General features: G+C 42.0%; 1 protein-coding gene and 1 pseudogene across 1 annotated transcript in view; one reads left to right on the top strand and one right to left on the bottom strand.

Moving 5' to 3' along the window:
• Positions 1–4,812, bottom strand: part of ZDHHC2 (zinc finger DHHC-type palmitoyltransferase 2) — a 75,014-nt gene extending 70,202 nt beyond the window's left edge. Inside the window, exon 1 of the mRNA XM_012435231.3 lies at positions 4,682–4,812. Within this exon, the coding sequence (XP_012290654.1) occupies positions 4,682–4,811 (130 nt within the window). The 5' untranslated portion in view covers position 4,812. The remainder of the gene's footprint in view (positions 1–4,681) is intronic.
• Positions 4,813–5,484: 672 nt separating this feature from the next.
• Positions 5,485–12,371, top strand: LOC105705437 (large ribosomal subunit protein uL6-like; annotated as a pseudogene).
• Positions 12,372–22,399: the final 10,028 nt, after the last annotated feature.

Below are 22,399 nucleotides of genomic sequence, written 5' to 3'. Positions count from 1 at the left end.
TGGAAAGCAATTGAGAGCCCCAGTAGTCTCTATGCTTGAGCTTGCCGTGGCCTTGAATTAATGGTGGGTCATAACTTCACAGAATCCAAGTGGGAGGCTTTATGTTTTTTGTTCTTAGGGATGTTTGTTTGCTTGTTTAAAAGTACGAAAACATGGCCGTGTATCTCTCAAACTGATCCCTAAGTATCATAATCACTGTGGAATATAATAGGGTGTGATCACTGCTGAGGGATGTTTATTAATAAAGACAGCAAAACTGTGAGTAAAACCTCAAGATTCTAGTGGTCTAACTTCTAACATATTCCAAAGTTCAGCCAGCTATTGCCCAAGGGCCAAGGCTAGCTAAACACTTTTGTTAAATAAAAGCCACACCTATTTGTTGAAGTATTTTCTATGGCTGCTCTCTACAATAGTAGAGTTCAGTGGTTGGAACAGAGATCATAAGGCCCAAAATATTTACTATATAGCCCAAAACTACAAGGCCCTTTAAAACTCTGAAATTATTGTGTAAAACTGTTGACTTATTTTCAGAGCTCTGTCAACTCTTTGTAAACAACAGCAATGTTAAAAAGAGTTGCTAACTTCACTGGGCTAAGGAGATTTGGTGAGGGGTTTGGTGGGAAAAGGAGACATCTGGACATCTGAATCACAGCAGCTAAAGTCATAGCTGACACCTCTGCTAGGTAACTTGGAGAAAGAACACTGAACTTGTGGCAACTCTGGAACATTTAACTCTTTCATTTAGAAATACAGGAGGGGTTAGCCTGGATGCCTTCTAAGCTGTTCAATCTTCATGATTGTTTAAAATGACTTAACTAAAACCATAAGCAAACTCAGAACCATATGAGTATGCAACATCATAATAAATGTCCCTGCCAGTGCAGTGGCTCACGCCTGTAATCCCAGCACTTTGGGAGGCAGAGGCAGGCGGATCACGAGGTCAAGCGATCCAGACCATCCTGGCCAATGTGGTGAAACCCCATCTCTAGTAAAAATACAAAAAAAAATTAGCTGGGCATGGTGGCGTGCACATGTAGTCCCAGCTACTTGGGAGGCTGAGGCCAGAGAATCGCTTGAACCCAGGAGACAGAGGTTGCAGTGAGCCGATATTGCGCCATTGTACTCCAGCCTGGGTGACAGAGTGAGACTTTGTCTCGAAATAAATAAATAAATACCCCGTAGCCTTTACCTAAGAAGCCGGAAAGTAATGTATTTCAGAAAAATGGGAACTGAAATGGTTACACAAGGGCATGTGGAAGTTTCTTGTACCATTGAAACTTTTCAGTAAATCTGAAATACCTCAATAAAATGGTATGAAAGAGTTAAAATAATGTAAATGTTAGCACTTAAAAGGGGAAACTTCAGTGACCTTCTTCCACAAGCAAAGTTAACACAGCAGCAGCCATACGGGATCTGTGAAACCCACCTCAACCATGTCGTGTGCCCAGTAAATCGAGCATGCCTGAGGCTGCAGACCACCCTTATTCCCTGTCAGAGTGCATCCTAAAGTTCCCTGTATAAATTTTACCTTTGAGTTTATCTTACTTGATGGAAATCAAGCTAATAACTAAAGAGAACAAGGACAGTTAAGACACAAAAGAAACCAGGAGTGGAGAGAAGGACAGGAGGGACAGCAGAGATGGAAGAGGAGTGGTAAGGGAAGGGAAGGATGGAGGGGGAGGAACAGGAATAGAAGAGCCTAGTTAATCAATAAACTAGATAAACGTGGTCCAAATGATTAGCAGATAACTGTCTTTTGTGATCTTTTCTTTGGCAGAATAGGAAGCTGACTTCACCAGAAATACTTGACTCTCACACAATATATGTGCATCCCATATATTTTACATATACACATATTCCAAAAAGGGAGGTTATTTTTATAAAATACAAACACTAAGGAAAAATTATGCTAACTGAAAAAGTGCCTAGAGAGCCATATACATCCACGTTGTTAAATATAGAAACTAACTGTAATGAGAATCATTATCTCCAGTTTCCAAGGATACCAGGATAAGCACTACTCCTAAATTGCAGTTCATTCAGCAAAGGGCACAGAATAATTTATATTCAGGGTCATCCCTAGCTGAGAGCAGATGTGGAAGGAGGACCAGGGCAAATCACCCTGTTTCTTTTATTCCATTTGCAACCTGATCCAGTTCCCAGTCCCTGACCCCCACACTCTGGTCCACCTTGGCCAATGTCTTATGGAAAAAATTTGGAAAGTCTGCTTGTAAATGGCAACTTCCAAGAGAAAAAGAATCTTCAAAAGGCAGGGCAATCTGAGATGTGATTAATGCTAGGGGTGGGGTGGGGGCTGGCATTTCCATTTGCTTTGTCTGTGAAAAGGAACGGGGGCTGGTTTTGTGTGTCAGTCACACTAGTCGCCATCTTTCCAAGTGCCTATAAAGAAACTGTACAGTTAATTTCAACTTCCCACTCAACCAAGGCTACGCAAAGCTTGCCACTCCTAAACTGCCATGGTCTCTAGAATCAAATTCAGTTTCAATTTGTTCATCCTTCTTAAAACTCTAGAATCTACATCTTTTGTAACAATTACTTGTTGTTTCTACAGCAATAAAAATATAAAAGCTACTTTCTGAAAATCTAGGAGATATTCAGAAAGTAGCCGCTGAATCATTTATTTGTTTATTCAAGACCGCTTACTGTTGCTTTCAATGTGGCAGGCACTGCGCAGCAAGGCCAGGCAGACAGGCATAGTGCCAGGCAGGCAGGGACGAGAAGTGATAGGTAAAGTATCAATAACAGACCACGCCACTTAGGCAGTTTTAAAAGAGGCATTCTTCCTCTTAGTAAAATCATCACTAAAATAATGATGGGGATTTTATGGATACTCTAGATTTGTCTTAAACTTACAGAAAGTACCTATAAACACACGATTCAGATATAATAGCAATTTTCCATTTAGTTCCTTCTCCATCACCTGTCTACCCAATATAATAGTAAGACTTGCCATGTAGCACCTCAGCTAGGCACAGACATCCTTGTAATGGGCAGAAAAGCTCTCTCTGCCTTCAAATGCTTCCTCCAAATGAACATGAGACACTGTACTAAGCTAAGCTTCTTAGCTTAATGTGATAATACAGGAGAATAAGCTGCCTATTTTGATAATGAAGGTCTTCCAGGATGTCCCTTCTTTGCAGGTAATATTAATTGATATTATTCACTGTTTTTAAGAGGGTGAAGGAATGAAATACAACAAAGGTTCCCAACAGTTATGTAACCTATATAGTCTATCTCGATAAGGCAAGCTATTTTAATATTAACAGTTAACACAAAATTTACTACCCATCCTTTCCTATACATTTTAGATGACTTGATGACCACATACCTAAATGCATTCTCACGATGATGCCTGTACAGCTTTGTCTTTTCCTAACAACAGATTCAAGAGGGTTTTTTTTTTTTTTACTATTAAGCTTGTTTCTAAATCCCTTAAAGTAATAATAGCAAAATTTAAAACTATCAAAACTATATGAAATAAAAGTTAGTTCTCCTTAAACTTACATCAGTGATTATTCTGATGTATTATTACGACTTTCTCACAAGGGGCAACATTTTGAGGTGAGATGGCTTCAGACAAGATTTTATGTCTGATTCTTGAGACTTTGAAAATGCTTAGATTTGAAGGGTCAATGTAATAGGCCACTATTTAATCTTTTCCCTTGTCCCACCCAAAGCTAGTGCTTGGTAGGGCAAAAACATAGACACTTTGTTAAGTGGAATACCAAACACAGAAAGCATTTACAAGTCACTGGCAGAAAGGTCATTCTCTGTTTTAACATCTTTTTCTGATAACCCACATTAGTTTTCACAGAACCTCTGAAGGTAGAAACCAGCTTACATTAAGCGGTATAATTGCACTCCCTACTTGTGTATAATAACCAACTTTTTTTAAAAATTGTAATCTTCTGCGTTAAAAGTACCCTACCCACCAATTCGGGAACCCAGAACTCAGACTGGAGCCCCTTGGCTCTCTGGATGTAAAAACCTCAGACGATCACCTCGTTTTTTCTCTCCCTGCTGTTCAAACACCTAAATTATGGTTTGGTGTATTGCACATGTCCTCAAAAATACTTCCTAGTAGCTCACCTCCTCCACATCCTTTTTAACTAGAAAAGTGTCCAACTGGCAGCCCTCAAATCATAAAGGCAGCAAAAACACCCCTAAGCGCTGTCACAAATTTTTAACGAGTGGATTGACGCCAACCACCAAGGGATCCAGCTCCACCGCCGCCGAGGCCAGCACCCCCGCGCGGGTCTGGCGCAGCTCGAGGCCCGGCCCAGCTCGGAGCCCTCCAGCCCCCGGCGCACCCCGCTGGCCTCGGCCTTTCCTCTCCACCGCGGTCCCAGGGACCGTCCGCCCCTCTAGGGGGTGTGGCCGGGGCGGCGGCGGTGAGCGGAAGGCGGCGGGAGGCTCGGCAGCGAGCGCGGGTGGAGGCGACACCGTAACCCTAGAGTTGGGAGGGGAGGGCGAGGGGCGTGCGCGAGGAAGGAGCTGCCCGGAGGCTGCTTTCGGCCGCGGGGCCGGGGGGTTGGGGGACGCGTTGGGTTGGCGACTCCCAGGCGGGGTGCACCCGGGGGGCGAGAGCGGAGGCGCGGCTGAGCGTCCCGGGACTGTCGGGGTGGGCGGCGCGGGGGCGCCGGGGCGGAAGCGCACTCACCTATGCACAGCTGGATGGCGTAGGCGTAGTAGGACCAGCCGAGCAGGAGGCTGATGAACACCACCGGGATCCAGTACAGCACCCGCCGGCACCGCCGCCTAGCGCTGCTGCCCGGGCCCGAGGGCGCCATCTTCCAGCCGCATCCACCTGCCCAGCTCTGCCGCCGCCCGCGGGCCTGGCTCCGGGGCGGGCTGGGCGCGCCCGGCACCCCCGGCGGGACGGGCCCCAGGGCGGCGGCTGGGTGCGCTGCGGCCACTGCCGCCGCCGTGGCGCTAACTCCCCATCCCGCAGCCCCGAGCCGGCGCCGCGGACTCCCGGCTCCTCAGCCCGGCGGAGGCGGCGGCTGCGAGCGGAGGACGAGGAGGCGGAGGGGGGCGGTGAGGCGGCGGCGTCGAGAGGCTGCGCTCCGCCCCCGCCGTTCCCCGCCCGGCCGCCTCCCCTGGCGTGGCCGGCTGCGCCCGCGAGCAGGCTGTGCGGGGATAAGGGGGCCCTCCCTCGGGCCACCTCGGGGTCGCCCACTGTGGCCCCGCCGCCTCCGGCTTGGCCCCTGGATTCCGGGGAGGCGGGGGCTGTTCGGCGCTGGCCCCGGTGGCGGCCCTTCCCCAGGCGCTCGGCACTCGGGGCAGTTGGGTCGCGGTTGCCGCCGCACTGGACGTAGGGAAGCGCACGGTGGTCGGAGGCGAGGCCGGCAGAGAAGCCGTTGCGCGCGGAACTCCGCGCCCGCCCCGACCCAGGTGCCCCGAGGAAGTCTGCAGCGCTGAGGCCCGAGTTCTCGCAGCAGCCGGCGTGGAACCCTCGCGCTTCAACTTGGGGGTCCCGGGGAGCACGCGGGGGCCGCGAGGAGCATCCCTTTACTACTCGGGTTTTAGGAGTAAGCAGAAATGCACCGCGAAGAGGGGGTGCCGAGCGGGCGCCCGGCGTGGGAGGGGCTGTGGAGAGCGACGAAGAAGCATTTTTAGTTGTGACTCCAGTCACCCCTGGAGTTAGAAACAATAGTTCTTTGCTCTGAGAATGCTGACGCTTTGGCTAAATGATTGAGTGATTGTGACAGGGGCCGTTCCCACCGTCCCCTCCCTAGAGTCCGGTGGTTCCTTCCACCGAGTGTTTATTTTTTTCCTCAACCCTCTCTTCACTACGGTGTTTACTTTCGTGGTGGCAATTCCAAACTTAGTAGGTAGCTGATTCCAAAGCGGTTTCCAAAGAACTCCGAAAGGGAACCTAAAGGTAGTCAAACCAAACCTCTGATTTTATGATTCATGAAATGGAAAATAGACGAATGCCTCCTTTGTTTTTCCTTCATCTAATTATGAACGCACCTGATTCCACAGGGAAACGCTTCAATCAATGAGTATATGTAAATTATGCGCCTCACTACTATACATAATAGGCACAATTTTCTTAACATTAGTGAATATGTGTATTTACACCACACAGCAACCATAGTGAATGAAATTACTTCTTATTCATGTGTAGAAGTTAAAAAAAAATACTGATTTACATGAATTCAGTCAAAGAAATGTAGCTCTGGTGTCTGCGATTATCCTTCTGTGACTGGATTACACAAGCTAATCTCTCCTGAAATAGCTGCTACGTTACACACACACCCCACATCTCTTTCCATTTCTCTTCAAAAATGCATAGAAAATGCCAGTCAAGCTTCTGTGGGACATTAAATAATTGAAAGGAGAGAAATATTATGTCCCAGTGAATCACTTGATTTTGGTGTAGCATTTTATATTCTCTTTGGATATTCTGTATATTAATATAAAATTGTAACTTGTCTGGCTTCCTTAAGGTTTTCCATGGATATTAACCTTGTGTGCCCCCCAATCAGAAGAGAGTAAGAACAGGAAATAAAAGTTCCTCTGGGACTGAAATACCCTCACAAAGATGAGCAAATCGAGTAATTGAAAGTCAGTAGAGACTATCAAGGAATGAAAAGGAAGGGGTCGGATTTTCCATACTGGAGACTGGAGAAAGTGCAAATAGTGCCTCTGTAGATCCTAGATGCTCCAGTGCCCCGTGCTTTTCCTCCTCTCACTGTCTTACAGGGTCTTGAAATCAGAAATGGAATAGCATTTTGCCCTGTTTTCACATCTTTTACCCTTTTGGAAAAATACTCAGGTGTCATATCTTCGAAGGAGGCCATATTTTTATTACTAAGATGTTGTTCAGTTGTACCTATTTGTAATAAATATTTGTGAAATATTTTCAACCTTTTTTTGTTATTGCCATTTTAAGGATACTATTACTGGGGTTCTCAAGTTCTCTTTTTAAAAAAAAAAAAGTCTGGAGTAGGGAGAAGCATCTCTAAAGCCACAAGATAACAGGATTGATCTCTGCATAGTCTCTAATTAGGCATAAGCACTTAGGTGCAAATGTAAGGTCTTTGGTGAGCAGCCAGTCTCTAGATACTGGGCTTTGATGAGAGTGGAAGGAGAACTTTTATTTTGAGGAATAGAGAGCCTTTGATTCCTTTTCTTTTTCTTTAGGACTGTACATCAACAGAAAAATAATTTGAAGGTCATAGACAATTAAAAAGAAACTTCACTAGAGACTTACTCTTTAGAAATACGGAAGATTCAACTCACGAATTTTAATTTAGATGTTCAAGAAGCAAAAGAAATTATAGGTTTCATGTGTAACTGTGATTAAACTGATATGGCCATTTATGGGGAAAAAAAAAAAAAAAAAAGCCAGCCACAGCAAAGGAGGAAGAAGGCAACACTAAGAAGAGAAGAGGCCAGTGGACAGCTAGGCAGGAAGGAGAGTGAGGGGAGTGACTGAGAACAGGAGAAAGGCTCCCTTGCTGGATTCACCCAGTCCTTAATGACCTTGACTCTAACCTCACTAGGCCTCTGCCTGTATGCTCCTTGCACTCAGAGGTCTAGCAACGTCATTCACCTCTCAAACTTTCAGGACTCTTATTATCATATCCTGGCCCATGAAGGAATCTTAAACGTTCCTCCTCTCCCTCCAGCCCAGTCCCCCAAATTCTTCAGTTCCCAAACCCCAAATCTACCTTGCTTTAATAGTTAATACACCCAATCTTCCTCCTGCTTCTAGATTCAGATTAACATTTTAACATAGTCCCTTGCATAATATGAATCAAACATAGCATGCTAGCCAAGCCTAGAAAGCCATGGACTCACCTGCTTCTAGCGAGCACAGATCTCCCTTAATGCTGCTTACGCCAACCTCCTCTCAACCTTTTCAGCCAAACCACCTACCAGAAACTTTATTAGGACACCTGCTTGATGTTTGTGTCTTCCTTTAGGAAGAGTTCTTAGAGGGCAACGTTGCAACAAGAATTTATCTTTTAAATATGACGTCAATTGTCTTAGTCTCATGTATATAAGAAGTTGATTGTCTTGATTTTGCTAACAGGGTATGATATTTCACAAATACTACAAGGAGTTCTAACTCTTACAAGGATTGGATGGAATGAAGCTGAGGTCTCGATCTATGTCTTACTCGTGGCACTCCCATCCTTACTAAAGTGGTCTGCATAAATACTGATAGATTCTCTTTCATTGTTATCTCAAACTTAATCTTCTCACTCTTTGGAGGGAGAAGAGCTCTTTAGAAGCCAGCAATCCATGACATCAGTGACTCCAGTGTCAATGTGTATGTTTATAATAGTGGTCAAAACATTCTTCATGAGAGAATAATAGCATCCCTAAACCACTTTTTGTTTCTGGAGATATGTAAAATAAAATAAAAGAATTGTGCTTAGTGAATGTAGGAATGAACTAATGCTTAGATATGTTTTGGCTCTCAGAGATTTATGTTTGCAATTCAGCTATAATGATATTGAATAAAATGGGAGATAATTTCCAAAGTCTAAGGAAGTCTCTCTCTATAGATGATTGAGTCAAAACATTGGGAAAATGTAAAGTGGAGCAAACTGTCCCTGGCAAACCTGCCTTTCATGCACTCTAGGATTTCCACAGTAGCATTAATGTGTCCTGCCACTAGATGGTAGGCACACACCAAGCAGTGCAGCTCTCTTGAACTTTTCTCCGTAGATTTCATAGATTTTAATAGTATCAACTGTTAGCTTAACCAAGGCAATTATAAATATGAATTATAGCTTCATGACCAATAATATTGTAACTAATTAAAATTATGTTATGATTGGCCAGGCGTGGTGGCTCATGCCTATAATCCCAGCACTTTGGGAGGCCGAGATGGGTGGATCACCTGAGATAAGGAATTTGAGAACAGCCTGGCCAACATGGCAAAACCCCATCTGTACTAAAAATACAAAAAAATTGGCCAAGCATGGTGGTGGGAGCCTGTAATCCCAGCTACTCGGAAGGCTGAGGCAGGAGAATTGCTTGAACCTGGGAGGTGGAAGCTGCAGTGAGCCGAGATCATACCACTGCACTCCAGCCTGGGCAACAAGAGTGAAACTCTGTCTTAAAACAACAGAAAATTATATTATATAATTTTTATATTATAATTTAATGGCTAAAGATTAATAAAAAATACCAACCATATTCAAAAATTTAAAAGACTTAAAACATCTTTCTATATAGCAAATCATTCTGATTCTGCGTCCACTTCTTTAGAATTTGCACTAAGGTCAATCTCTTTGGAAATAAAATAGAAAATTTTCATTGAAATAAATACTTTTGCTTACACTGATTTCCTTCTTTGCCCCTAAATGTGGAGGGCCACTGTCTATAAACCCAAAAGGTGAGCAGATATTTCCTTCCAATGGACTGACAGCTATACCATGGATCTCTAAGGGGTGATACAAGTCCAACTGGAGATTATTAGAAGTGGCTATTGCAGAGAGTGACCAAGGGCAGCAGAATTCTGCAGTGTAGTGGCAAGTGTCCAGGGACGTCACAGCCAGCAATGGCATCCTTGGTTGACTGTTCATGGTGGCAAGATCTTGGCCATTCACCAGCTTCCTTTGTTCCAGCTCAAGCTTGATTCTCCAGGCTTCGTTTTGATTTTGGAGGAGTGTCTATATAACTGCAAAATATTTTTTTGTGTAAGTCAACTAGAGTTGACTTGTGTTTACAACCAAGAACTCTGACTGGCATGTTGTTTTAATTTCATTCTGCATCTCATTGCTTAAACAGTTTCAACTCATGGAAACAAAGGCAGCTTGAGAAATAGGGATACAGGAATTTGGGGGTGAAGAAGCTTACTTGGTGCCATTCACATCACACTCTCTCAACTTGCATTGTCCGATAAGTACCCACTAACAACATATACCTACTCAAATTTGTTAAAATTAACATGAAATGAAATTAAAAATAAGTTTCTTAGTTGCAATAGCCACATGTGGCTAGCGGCTAATGCATTGGATGCTGCAGATCTAGAACATTTCCATCATTGAAGAAAATTCTGTTGGACAGAACTGGCTAGACATTTTCTCTTGCCTGAATATTCATAAGGCTTTATATTTGTAAATATAAGAAACAAAAATGTCTCCTATATAGTAATTCCTTCACTGTTTTATAGAAACATAATGAGAGGTAATCAGAAGTTGAAAACAATTTTACGTTTTTGGTATAGGAGATTTCTTCCTTTGAAGACGAATCTAAAGAGTAAAGAACCGCCTTTTTGCTGTGTCTACTGTGAAAATGAAGACCATTCTCTGCAACCAGACTGTCCACATTCCAGAAAATGTAGACATCACTCTGAAGGGACACCCAGTAATTGTGAAGGGCCCTAGAGAAACCCTGCAGAGGGACTTCAATCACATCAATGTAGACATCAGTCTCCTTGGAAAGAAAAAAATGAGGTTCTGAGATTGACAAAAAATGGTGGGGAAACCAGCTGCCATTTGCACTGTGCATAGTCATGCATAGAACACGGTCAAGGATGTCGCACTGGGCTTCTGTTACAAGATGAGCTCTGTGTGTACTCACTTCTCCATCAATGTTGTTATCCAGAAGAATGGGTCTCTGGTTGAGATCCGAAATTTCCTGGGTGAAAAATAAATCCACAGGGTTCAAAGGAGGCCGAGTGTTGCTTGTTCAGTATCTCAAGCCCAGAAAGATGAATTAACACTTGAAGGAAATGACATTGGTCTTGCTGCAAATTCAGCTGCTTTGATTCAGAAAGCCGCGATGATTAAATAAAAACAAGGATATCAGAAAATGTGTGGTTCGTATTTATGTCTCTGTAAAAGGAACAGTACAGCAGACTGCTGGATAAGACCTAAGAGTCGTCCAGCTACAGAAACAAGATGCCGGATGATTCCTAAGACCTACTTATGATATTTAAATGATGCAATAAAAGACCTATTGATTTGGGTAGAAAAGAGTAAGGTACCATTTGGATCATAGAAAAAACACTGTACGTAGATTTCTTCAACCTGAGACTTAGGTACACATGATTACTTTCAAAATATATGCATGGAGAAACTTAGAATGCTATCTATGTCCAGATTCCTTTACATAAAGCTAAATGTAAGATTTAAAATTTAAACCAACAGTGCTTGAAGATATAGCTTTATTGCTGCATAACTCCAGCCTTGAAACACAGAATGGTCTCTCTTTATGCAGTAGCTTTAAGACACTTTCTGTTCTGTTGGTTGAGCAGGTAATCACTGGGGCACCTGAAGAATAACTGCTTATATTGAATTCTGTCTCTGTCAAATTGTAGGCTAGATTAGTCATGCTGGGTTTTCTGTACAGCAGATGTGAGCGGAGGTGGAGTTAATGTGTCTTGCCCAGTGGTTTGTGCAAACCCACATTGGCTCTGGTTCAAGACACGCTCCCCTGGATAATAAGAAAAGAAAATACATCAAATAATTTTTTTTTTTTTTTTGAGATGGCGTCTCACTCTGTCACCCAGGCTGGAGTGCAGTGGCATGATCTCAGAGCACTGCAACCTCCTCCTCCCGGGTTCAAGTGAGTCTCCTGCCTCAGCCTCCCAAGTAGCTGGGACTACAGGCACGTGCCTCCATGCCTGGCTAATTTTTGTATTTTTAGTAGAGACGGCGTTTCACCATGTTGGCCAGGCTGGTCTCAAACTCCTGACCTCAGGTGATCCACTTGCCTTGGCCTCCCAAATTGCTGGGATTACAAGTGTGAGCTACTGCACTCAGCCTAATATTTTATTGTAATAAGTATGTCCAAGTATCGTCCAAGACTTTAAATGTAAGTTGGAGATTAAGCTTACACTGCAATTTATAACTGTAGAAGGAAAAAAGTCTAACAGTTTTCTCCAGCCTTCAAAAAGAGCAGGCAAAATAAAGAATAAATATTTAATGATGACATTTAACAAAAAAGACTTGTTGGCTTCGCATTTGTAAGAGAAAAATTTTTATCATCAGAGATTCTTCCATAAGCTAGAATTTATCCAGTGTAATTAGGTTCTATAGCTCAAAGACCTTGAATTATTATTTTCAAGTGATACTCAGGCACTCTGTATTCTGAATTTCTTTGGATTATTTTACTGGTTGATAAAATCTTTCTCTCTTTGGCAATGGGTTGTGTTATATGAAATGCTAGGTTGGTAGTGGAATATCAATAGCCTTTATAGCTGGAATATGAGACAGTATGTGTTTTTGTTTTTCAAACATTCAATATAGATGTTGAAGGTTCTGAATCCAAATGATTAGAGATTTAGTATTTTATGCTTTAAGCCAAATAATATGTTTGGGTAATACATATTTATTCTTTTAAGCTTTCTCTTGAATTTAATAAAATGTTAAAGATGCCATTTTTTAATTTTCAGAAATCATAAAAGATTTGGCAACTTGTCAAAATCACTGTGAATTGTTGAAAGAATATGTTGATTTAATTATGATGTAGAAATTACACATTTCTAAAGTATTTTTTAATGAAGAGAAAAGGTAAATTGGACTTTATATCTTCTATGGTGTGTGTGTGTGTGTGTGTGTGTGTGTGTGTGTGTGTGTGTGTATGCTTCCAGTGGTAACACTAGTGACCTATTCCTAATTATAGGAATTTATAATTATTCTTTAATGAGCAGCATTTTGGAATATGAATTCACAAACCTGAATACAAATTCCAATGACTGAAACTAAAGTTAAAACAGCAATATTCCACTATTCGGTGAAATATAGTAAGCACTGCAATGAATTATACTGCAACCAACACTGAAATAAAATATCTAGTTCAGCTAAAGTTATTAATTCATTTTCTTTATAAAGAGGTCAGTTATAACTGTTTTCATTATAAAACAACTAAAGTATCTGATATGTTTGCAAAATTTAAGAATCATGACCCTATTAAAGCTGCTTAAATATAACTAGAAATTTTTCAAAATTTTATAGTATATTATTTAACATTTGCTAATTGCCTGCTGTGTGCCCAGATATTGGTGATATTCAAATTTAAAAATTTAGTTTTTCACTTCAAAGAGCTTCTGGATTAGTGAGGAGACCAATGTGCAAACATTTTCTATAATAAGATAAATGCACATTGCAGTAATACACCAAGTACACTGGCAGCAAAGAAGAAGTGACTCAATGTGCCTGGAATAGTCAGGAAAACCTTGAGAGAAAAGTAGAATTTGTGCTAAAGCTTAAAAAACATGTAGGAGTTTGCATCATGGAGAAAGGAAGGGATGTTTTCCTTGTGCAGGGAATGCCTTCTCTTCTTGAGAGGCCCATTTTGAGAACTAGAAGGAAATATTACATAGGGATTTCAATGGGAGGAATTTAAAACAGGAAATCAAATTCAAAGATGTTGGAACAGTTGAACGAACAATTAGGATGAGGTGAAACAAATACAAAGATTAGCAGCTGTAGAAAATCAATACCACCTCTAGGACTGGAAGGACAAAGGAAAGGTGGTGTTACTGCAGCCCAAGATGAATGATGTGTTGCCTGGTAGTTGTTGGGGACCCTGGTGGTGATTTACCCACTACTAGAGACATGGCCTGAGACAGAGAGAGAGAGGAGGGAGAGAAAAAGACAGTGAGCCTGCAAATTTACCTGAAAGTGAGATGGCATGAGAGCATGGGCAATGTAGTTTGCAGGGGTCAGTGCCCTGTGTATAAAGTGAAGCAAAAGAAAAATAAGAAATAGTCTGAAACTGGCTGGGCATGGTGGCTCACACCTGTAATCCCAGCACTTTGGGAGGCCAAGGTAGGTGGATCACCTGAGGTCAGGAGTTCAAGACCAGCCTGACCAACATGGTGAAACCCCATCTCTACTAAAAATACAAAAATTAGCTGGGTGTGGTGGCACGCGCCTGTAGTCCCAGGTCCTCGGGAGGCTGAGGCAGAAGAATTGCTTGAACCCAAGAGGCAGAGGTTGCAGTGAGCAGAGATCGTGCCATTGCACTCCAGCCCAGGCAACAAGAGCAAAACTCCGTCTCAAAAAAAAAATTTTAAGACCAAATAGGCAACCGACTAGAACAAGTGAGCTTGGAATACCCCTGCCTGTAACACCAGCACTTTGGCTTTGGGTAGGTTGAGGCAGGTGGATCACTTGAGGTCAGGAGTTTGAGACCAGCCTGGCCAACATCGTGAAACCCCGTCTCCACTAAAAATAGAAAAGTTAGCCAGACATGGTGGTAGGCGCCTGTAGTCCCAGCTACTCAAGAGGCTGAAGAAGGAGAATCGCTTGAACCTGGAAGGCAGAGGTTGCAGTGATCCCAGATTGTGCCACTGCACTCCAGCCTGCGCCACAGAAGGAGACTCCGTCTCAAAAAAAAAAAAAAATGAAAAAAAATGAAATCTTGAACTGGGACAATGGCAAGAGGAATGGAGAGGAAGAAACAGATTCCAGGAAAGGCCCAGGGACCAGTTAGCTAATAGACGTGAAAGACACAAAGGAGCAAGTGTCCTACATTTTGGGAAAGAAAAATCTGCAGAAAGGAAATCCAAGGGAAAGGCTTTCAAGGTAAATGGGCTCATCACACTCTACGGGGCTCACCGTGAACTAAGGAAGAAAAATGTCTTTGGCCACCATATCTACTATTAACTACAACCTTCATGAGACTATGACCTCCAAGCGAGATGCAGAAAAGAGACACAGAGTTGGGAAGTGGGAATGGTTATTTCTGCTTCAGAAGAGTCTACGCATGCCCATCCCATTTAGGTGTTAACTGAGGTCATAGCTGAAGTTTTCTTTTGGGATTTTATCCTTCCATCATTCCTTCAAATGTTTAACAATAACTCTTCCATTTGGCTCTGGTTTGTTTAGCTCTGCCACTACTCAGAGAGTGTTAGGGCTGCAGCTTCGAGAAATTATTTCATTGTGTCCACCCTTTCTCATGTTACAGATGAGAAAACAGGAGCACAAAGAAATTAAATGAGTTGCCCAAGGTCACACTGCTATGTCGACAAGCCAAGAACCTAGGTCTCCTGACGCCCAGTCTGCTGTTCCTCCCACTCCACCACAAGCCCAAGACGATCAGCTTGTTTTCACTTAGACTCCAAGTGAGGCAAGCTTAATTGAAGAAGCTAAGCCCAGGAATTTAAAATTCACAGGGGCAGCCAAGTAAAATGTCATGGTTAGGTTTTATTAAAAATATTAAATATACCCAGGATAGTTGATATTTTTGGGTAAAAGATCTAACCTAGAAAAAGCAGAAGAACCACTCAGGGGCTAAGATGCTGTGGCATTGGGAGCATGACAATTATTCATTGTATGGGACTGTCCTGAGCGCTGCCGGCCATTCAGGATGTCTGGTTCTTTTGCACAACTAAATACAGAGCCACCCCCTTTCCTAGGCAGTTGGACAAACAAAACCATCCTCCTACTGGGTGGGGATTGGGAGTGGGAGGGGGTTTGGAAAGAGTACCGTCTTCGAGACAACCGCTGTTAGACTAAAAAAAATGGTACAGAAGTTCCATCTTAAATAGGCGGTGGTGGGTGGGATTATTTTTACCAGCATGTTCTCTCATACAGAAAAAGAATACTTTCATGTCAACTATATAATGAAATATTCTCAGTTGGAAGAACATTACATTTGTTTCCAGAGACAGTGAAGAGAAGATAAAGTTTTATCATGTTTCCACTGCAAAGGAATGGTCATATTTCAGGCTAGATATTTAGAAATACAACTGAAATACCAGTGTAAGAGTGTGGTTTTCCTCGGAGGGTTGCAATGGAAACATCTGCGCTTGAATTATAGTTCTGTCACCTGCTAGCTGTTTGATCTTAAGCAAGTTACTTAAACTTTCCAACATTTCTTGAGCCATTTCTTATTTCCTCAACAAGAAAATAGGGAAACTAACATGTAAAATGGACCTTTAATAGGCCCATCTATTCATCCATTCAACACATTTTGATGACTTCCTGTGTTTCAGGTATTGTGCTAGCTGATGGTTATATGGTGTGCAAAAAAATAAGCCCAACCAAACCAAAAACAAGGAGCTTGCCTTTGAGAAGTTCATAATACAAATAAAGAAAATGTCTGCTTCTATATCTCTTATTTGAATGGAGATAATTTTATCAGGAGGTCTACTGGTATGAGTATTACTGAAAATGTCCTGTTGGTTTGTACACTGTCTCTGCTTAAATAACACTTGCTATAAGATGTGTATTAGCTTCGTGCAAAAGTAATTGCGTTTTTGCCACTACTTTTTTTTTTTTTTAAGACGGAGTTTTTTTCTTATTGCCCAGGCTGGAGGGCATTAGCGCTATCTCGGCTCACCACAACCTCCGCCTCCTAGGTTCAAGTGATTCTCTTGCCTCAGCCTCCCAAGTAGCTGGGAGTATAGGCATGCACCACTGCACCCGGCTAATTTTTTGTATATTTAGTAGAGATGGGGTATCTCCATGTTGCCCAGGCTGGTCTCAAACTCTCGACCTCAGGTGATCCACCCACCTCAGCCTCCCAAAGTGCTGGGATTACAGGCATGAGCCACCACACCCGACCAGTTTTTGCCATTAATCTGGTGGCAGCCGCCTGTAATTCCAGTACTTTTAGTGGCAAAAACACAATTACTTTTGCACCAACCTAATATATCCAGATTCAAGAATCAGTTTGAATTGTCATGACCTAAACCACAGACAGTCTGTTTGTGTCTAAAAGAGCAATCATCCATAATTAGTGGGCTACCTGGACATGCTTCTGTGAATCCTTTGATGCCAAAATACATATTCCTCAAATATTGCTGGTGTAAATTTTTAGTATAAAGATATAGATTGTGGCCAGGCATGGTGGCTCATGCTTGTAATCACAGCACTTTGGGAGGCCGAAGTGGGCAGATCACCTGAGGTCAGTAGTTCAAGACCAGCCTGGTCAACATGGTAAAACCCCATCTCTACTAAAAATACAAAAATTAGCCGGGCATAATGCCAAGTGCCTATGATCACAGCTACTTGGGAGGCTAAGGCAGGAGAATCACTTGAACCTGGGAGGCAGAGGTTGCAGTGAGTTGAGATTGCGCCACTGCCCTCCATCCCGGGTGACAGAAGGAGACTTTTTCAACAACGACAAAAAAAGATGTAGACTGTATGCAAGAGCTTTGGAAACTTATCATCAAAGCAGCACATGCTCCACCTCCGTAAAACTGTTCCTTTATTGATATTTCCATTTGCTTTTCTAGATGCATTCTCCACCCTTCTTTGTGTTATGGAAGGCTCACCCCTTAAGAGCTAGGGCTCCTTCGTGTTCTGGATTTCGGTTGTTTCAACCAATGGGAGGTAGGCAGTGGATCAGAGGCAAGACAAATATATGGGGATATTCTTTCCACCTCCCCCAGTCTGACACCGAAGATCACAGCTTCTTTTGAGATACAGTACCTGTCCCTCCTTGTCCCTCAGACCTGGGGTGGGGGTTAGCACCTAACTCCAGAGGGTGCTCAATCACACTCTGTCAGTTTCCATTATTTAAATTCTTCTCAGTTACCACGTTTGAGTGCATCATTTTATTCCCTTACTAACACCCGTACAGCCTGTCAATCTCAGTACAGTCTATTTTTTGCTGCACAGAAAAAAAATACATAAAAGTTGTCCAGGCGCGATGGCTCACGGTGTAATCCTAGCACTTTGGGAGGCTGAGGCAGGCAGATCACTTGAGGTCAGGAGTTCCAGATAAGCCTGGCCAACATGGTGAAACCTAGCATCTACTAAAAGTACAAAAAATAGCTGGGTGTGGTGGCAGGCACCTGTAGTCCCAGCTACTCAGGAGGCTAAGGCAGGAGAATCACTTGAACCCAGGAGGCAGAGGCTGCAGTGAGTGGACATCGCATCACTGCACTCCAGCCTAACAACAGAGCAAGACTGTCTCAAAAAAAAAAAGCCTACTAAATTCCTTATTTAGAAAGTCAATATTATCTTTATCTCTTTTAAAATAAAAAATAACAAAATTATATATAGCAGAACAATACATAACAGTTATAGAGCAGAAACTTTGAAAACAGAGAGACAAAAACTTCCCATGATTATACCAATTAGCACAACCATTGTTATTTTAGTTTCCATCTTGTCTCTTTTTGTGTATTTTCTTTTTAGAGTTGAAATGATAGCCTACATACAATTTGTGTTCTCATAAATATTCATTACAAACTTTTTTTATGCTACTACACAGGCTTCAGATTTATTTTATTAAATTAAAAAGAAGTTTTTTGAGGCAGGATCTTGCTCTGTTGTCCAGGCTGCAGTGCAGTGGCATGATCATTAGCTCACTGTAGCCTCAAACTCCTGGGCTCAAGTGAACCTCCTGCCTCAGCCTCCCAAAGTGCTGGGCTTACCACATACCCAGTCTAGAATAATTTAAAATATCTGCACAGTATTCTATTTTGTAGACATTCTATAATTCATTGAACCATTCCCCTATTGCTAATTATGTAGGTGTTTTCTAGTTTTTCACTGGTATAACATATCATAAATAACTCAGCTCATCTAGCATTTCCCTTATATTTTGTTGTTTTCTCTGGATAGGGCCCCAGAAGTAAAATTACATCAAAGAGTCAAACAGTTTGAAAAACTATGTGGCTGTGATTATTTTAAATATGTGCACAAGTTCTTTGATACTTCTTCTTTCAAGAAGTTAAGGCTAATCCCCTACCCTTGAGTGTTGAGTGGACTTAGTATCTTAGTCCATTCTGGCTGCTATAATAAAATATCATAAACTAGGTAGCTTCTAAACAACAGAAATTTCTTTCTCACAATTCTGGAGGCTGGGAAGTCTAGGATCAATCTACTGGCAGATTTGATGTCTGGTGAAGGCCAGCTTTCTGGTTCCTCAAAAGTGCCTTTTCTCTGCACTCTCACATAGTAGAAGGGAACAACACACTTGGTAGGGCCTCTTTTATAAGGGCATTAACTTCATTCATGAGGGCTCCATCCTCAGGACCTAGTTACCTCCCAAAGGCTCTGATATTGTTCACCTGTGTCCACCCAAATCTCAACCAAATCGTAGCTCCCATAATTTCCATGTATTGTGGGAGGGGCCCAGTTAGAGATAATTGAATCATGGGGGCCGTTTCCCCATACTGTTCTTGTGGTAGTGAATACATCTCACAAGATCTGAGGATTTTTTACGGGAAAATCCCCTTCACTTGGCTCTCATTCTCTCTTTGCCTGCCACCATGTTAAGATGTGCCTTTCGCCTTCTACCATGATTGTGAGGCCTCCCAGCCACAGTGGAGTCCATTAAACCTCTTTTGGTCTATAAATTACCCAGTCTTATGTATGTCCTTATCAGCAGTGTGAAAATGGACTAACACAGGCTGCACCCCTAAAAGCTGCCATCACCTGGGGGTTAGGATTTTAACATACGAATTTTGGCAGGACACAAACATTCAGACCGTAGCACTTAGTGACTCACTTCTAATGAATAAAATAAAGCAGAATTAATAGCGGGCGATTTGAAAGACTAGTTCAAAAAAAGACCCCGTGGCTTCCTCCTCACCCTCACATCACTTGCCCTGTGAGAAGTTAGCTTTCCTGTCATGAGCAGCTCCATGGAGAGCGCCATGTAGCAGAGGACGGGGGTCGCCATGTGAGTGAATGTTCCGGAAGTCCGTCCTCAAACTGCATTCCTTCCGATGCCTGTAGTGCGAGTCAACAGCTTGACTGCACCCTCACAAGAGACCCTGAGCCAGAATCACCCAGCAAAGCTGCTCCTGACTGACTCAGAAACTGTGTGAAATAATAAATGTCTGTTTTCTTAGGGGGCTGCAATTTGGGGTAATTTGCAATGCAGCCATAGATAAACAATACAGCAACAACGGAACTATTGTTTTGGAGCATTTGTTTTAACTCGGTTCAAGCATGAGGCACTTAACGGACAACCCAACTCAGTTAATCACAGCAAATTACTGCCACTTAAGGTATATCCAGAGAGCCAGTGAGGGACATAGGGAGGATGAACACGGAGAGAAAAGAAGAGAGAAGAGAGTAAGAGAGGAAAAAAGTAAGTTAGCAAGAGAGGGGCATGGGAAAGATGACTACGTGACCTAGTTTAGCTTGGAGAGTCCCAGTTTGTAGCACTGTCTTGATGTAATTGTGCATAGGGTCCCCTTTTCACTTTCAGAACTGTCCTGGTTTGGATGATAAATTATATGACCCTAGATATAGGCCAATATCTCGGCCTTCCCCCAACCCAGTTCTTTGCTTTAATATTCCGTCTTTCATGGCCGGGCGTAGTGGCTTTCGCCTGTAATCCTAGCACTTTGGGAAGCTGAGGAGAGCGGATCACTAGGTCAGGAGTTTGAGACCAGCCTGACCAACATGGTGAAACGCCGTCTCTACTAAAAATACAAAAATTAGCCAGGCATGGTGGCACGCACCTGTAGTCCCAGCTATTCATGATGCTGAGGCAGTAAAATCGCTTGAATCTGGGAGGCGGAGGTTGCAGTGAGCCGAGATCACGACATTGCACCCCAGCCTGGGCGATAGAGTGAGTGAGACGCCGTCTCCGAAAAAAAAAAAAAATTCTATCTTTCCCCGATGCCTCGTGCTGAGTCTGCTCCAGCTCCATAGCACTTGCTCAGAGTCCTAAATTTCCCACCAAACCATAGTCTCACTGGCACCTCTTCCAAGGCTTAGAAGTCACCTCCGTTTCCTTCCCAGTATTCTTGCATCACCGTAAGGAATTCACCATAGTGGTTAAGAGCTTGGCTCAGGAATTAGGCAAACCTGGGTCTGAGTCTTGCTATACAACCCTAGGGAAATTACTTAAGTTATTTATGCCTCAGCTGTAAGCTGGGGCATATATTATCTACTATCTCAGGAACGTTGAGGATATTAATAAGACTATGTGAATAAATGCTCAACATAGTGTCTGGCATATACGTATGTGTATATATGCTATGCATTTTATATGCATAATATACATGATGACTATATGTTAGTTACTATCAGCATTTAGTATTCCAGAAAAAAAATCCATCTCATGGAGATGCTTTTTAGTTGTTGGGACATGCATTTTACTAGAAAACTCTCAAGTATGTCATTGTATTTATTTGTTTTAATGTTAGGAGGCAGAAAAGTTAGGAAACGTGTCAAGCAGTAAAGGAAAAGTCAAGCAAAGACTATATTTACCCTTCAGGCTTCATATGCCTTACTTTGCTCATTCATTAATTCATTCACTCACTTATACATTCATTCACTTATACATTCATTCACTTATTTTTCAACAAATATATATTGGTTATCTATCAAATACCAGGCACTATGTTAAGCACAGGCTTGAACAATGCCTTTCAAAAAAAAAAAAACCTAAAGCTTTATTTCCATTTCTTAAAGGAAAATCTCACATTTAAAAAAAAGCTGTTGTGTGGCAGTACTAAGTAAGTAGGGGTTTGAAGCCAAATTTGGAAATTATATATATACACATATATGTTTTTCTGATGATCAAATCTTTCAAATTGGCTTTGAGCAATAGGAGTAATTTTCTGCTATAAAAAGGAATGTATTTTAGCTTTTCACCTAATGATTAAAAAAACAAACTAAGAGTGGGAAAATGCAAATTATGTGAATATATAATTTGGCATCGGTGAGATATCAGCAGAAGGAACTGCTGACAGGAAGACAGTTATTTTCTTTTTTAGCCATAGGCACTCCTCATTTCTGTTTTTAGGAAATGGAAAACTAGTAGACAGAAATATCCCTGGGTACATGGACTACATATTTTACAAGCACAGCATAAAATACTTAATAAAACTAAAGAGATGCCTGAAAATCGAGACTTCAATAGATGAAGGTGCTCACAACAATTAAAATCCATCCTTTCTTCCCCCTCATGGAACAGAACAATGAAGTGTAGAGAAAATGCATAGGATTGCTTTAAACTATTTGGCAATATTTGTCAGATGAAATTTTGAAAAAGTTTCTTTTCACTGTTGTCATTCATCTTGAATAATGAGTATCACAGTATATGTTTTGATAGCCCATGAATTTTTATCTTTATTTTAATCTTTAAGGTCAAGCTAGCATTGATTACTAATAAACGGATTCTAAATGAATAGTATTATTATTTTAGGAATAAAAGTAATTAACATTTACTAAATGTTTACTATGTGCTAAGTTCAGTGCTTTAAAGGCAATTTCCTATGTAGTTCTCACCACCACTCAAGGACACAGCTGCTATCATGATCTCACTTACACATGAAAAAGCAGAGGGGTAAGTATTACAACCTTGCTTAATTACAAACAAAATTAGCAAAAAAGCCAAGATTTGAACTGGAAGAACCCTGACTCCAGAGCCCATGCTTACCCACCACACTATTCTGAATGGAAGGGCTTAACTAATTCACCTGTTTATTCAAACTTTCTAATTTGTTCTTTCTGAAATAGTTATGCCTGTTCAGATTCCA

This window comes from Aotus nancymaae, unplaced genomic scaffold (assembly GCF_030222135.1).
Source record: "Aotus nancymaae isolate 86718 unplaced genomic scaffold, 86718_ANA_hifiasm-v0.15.2.pri h1tg000079l, whole genome shotgun sequence".
Taxonomy (NCBI): domain Eukaryota; kingdom Metazoa; phylum Chordata; class Mammalia; order Primates; family Aotidae; genus Aotus; species Aotus nancymaae.
Note: the sequence above shows the minus strand (reverse complement) of the source record. Positions and strands in the feature narration are given on the sequence as shown.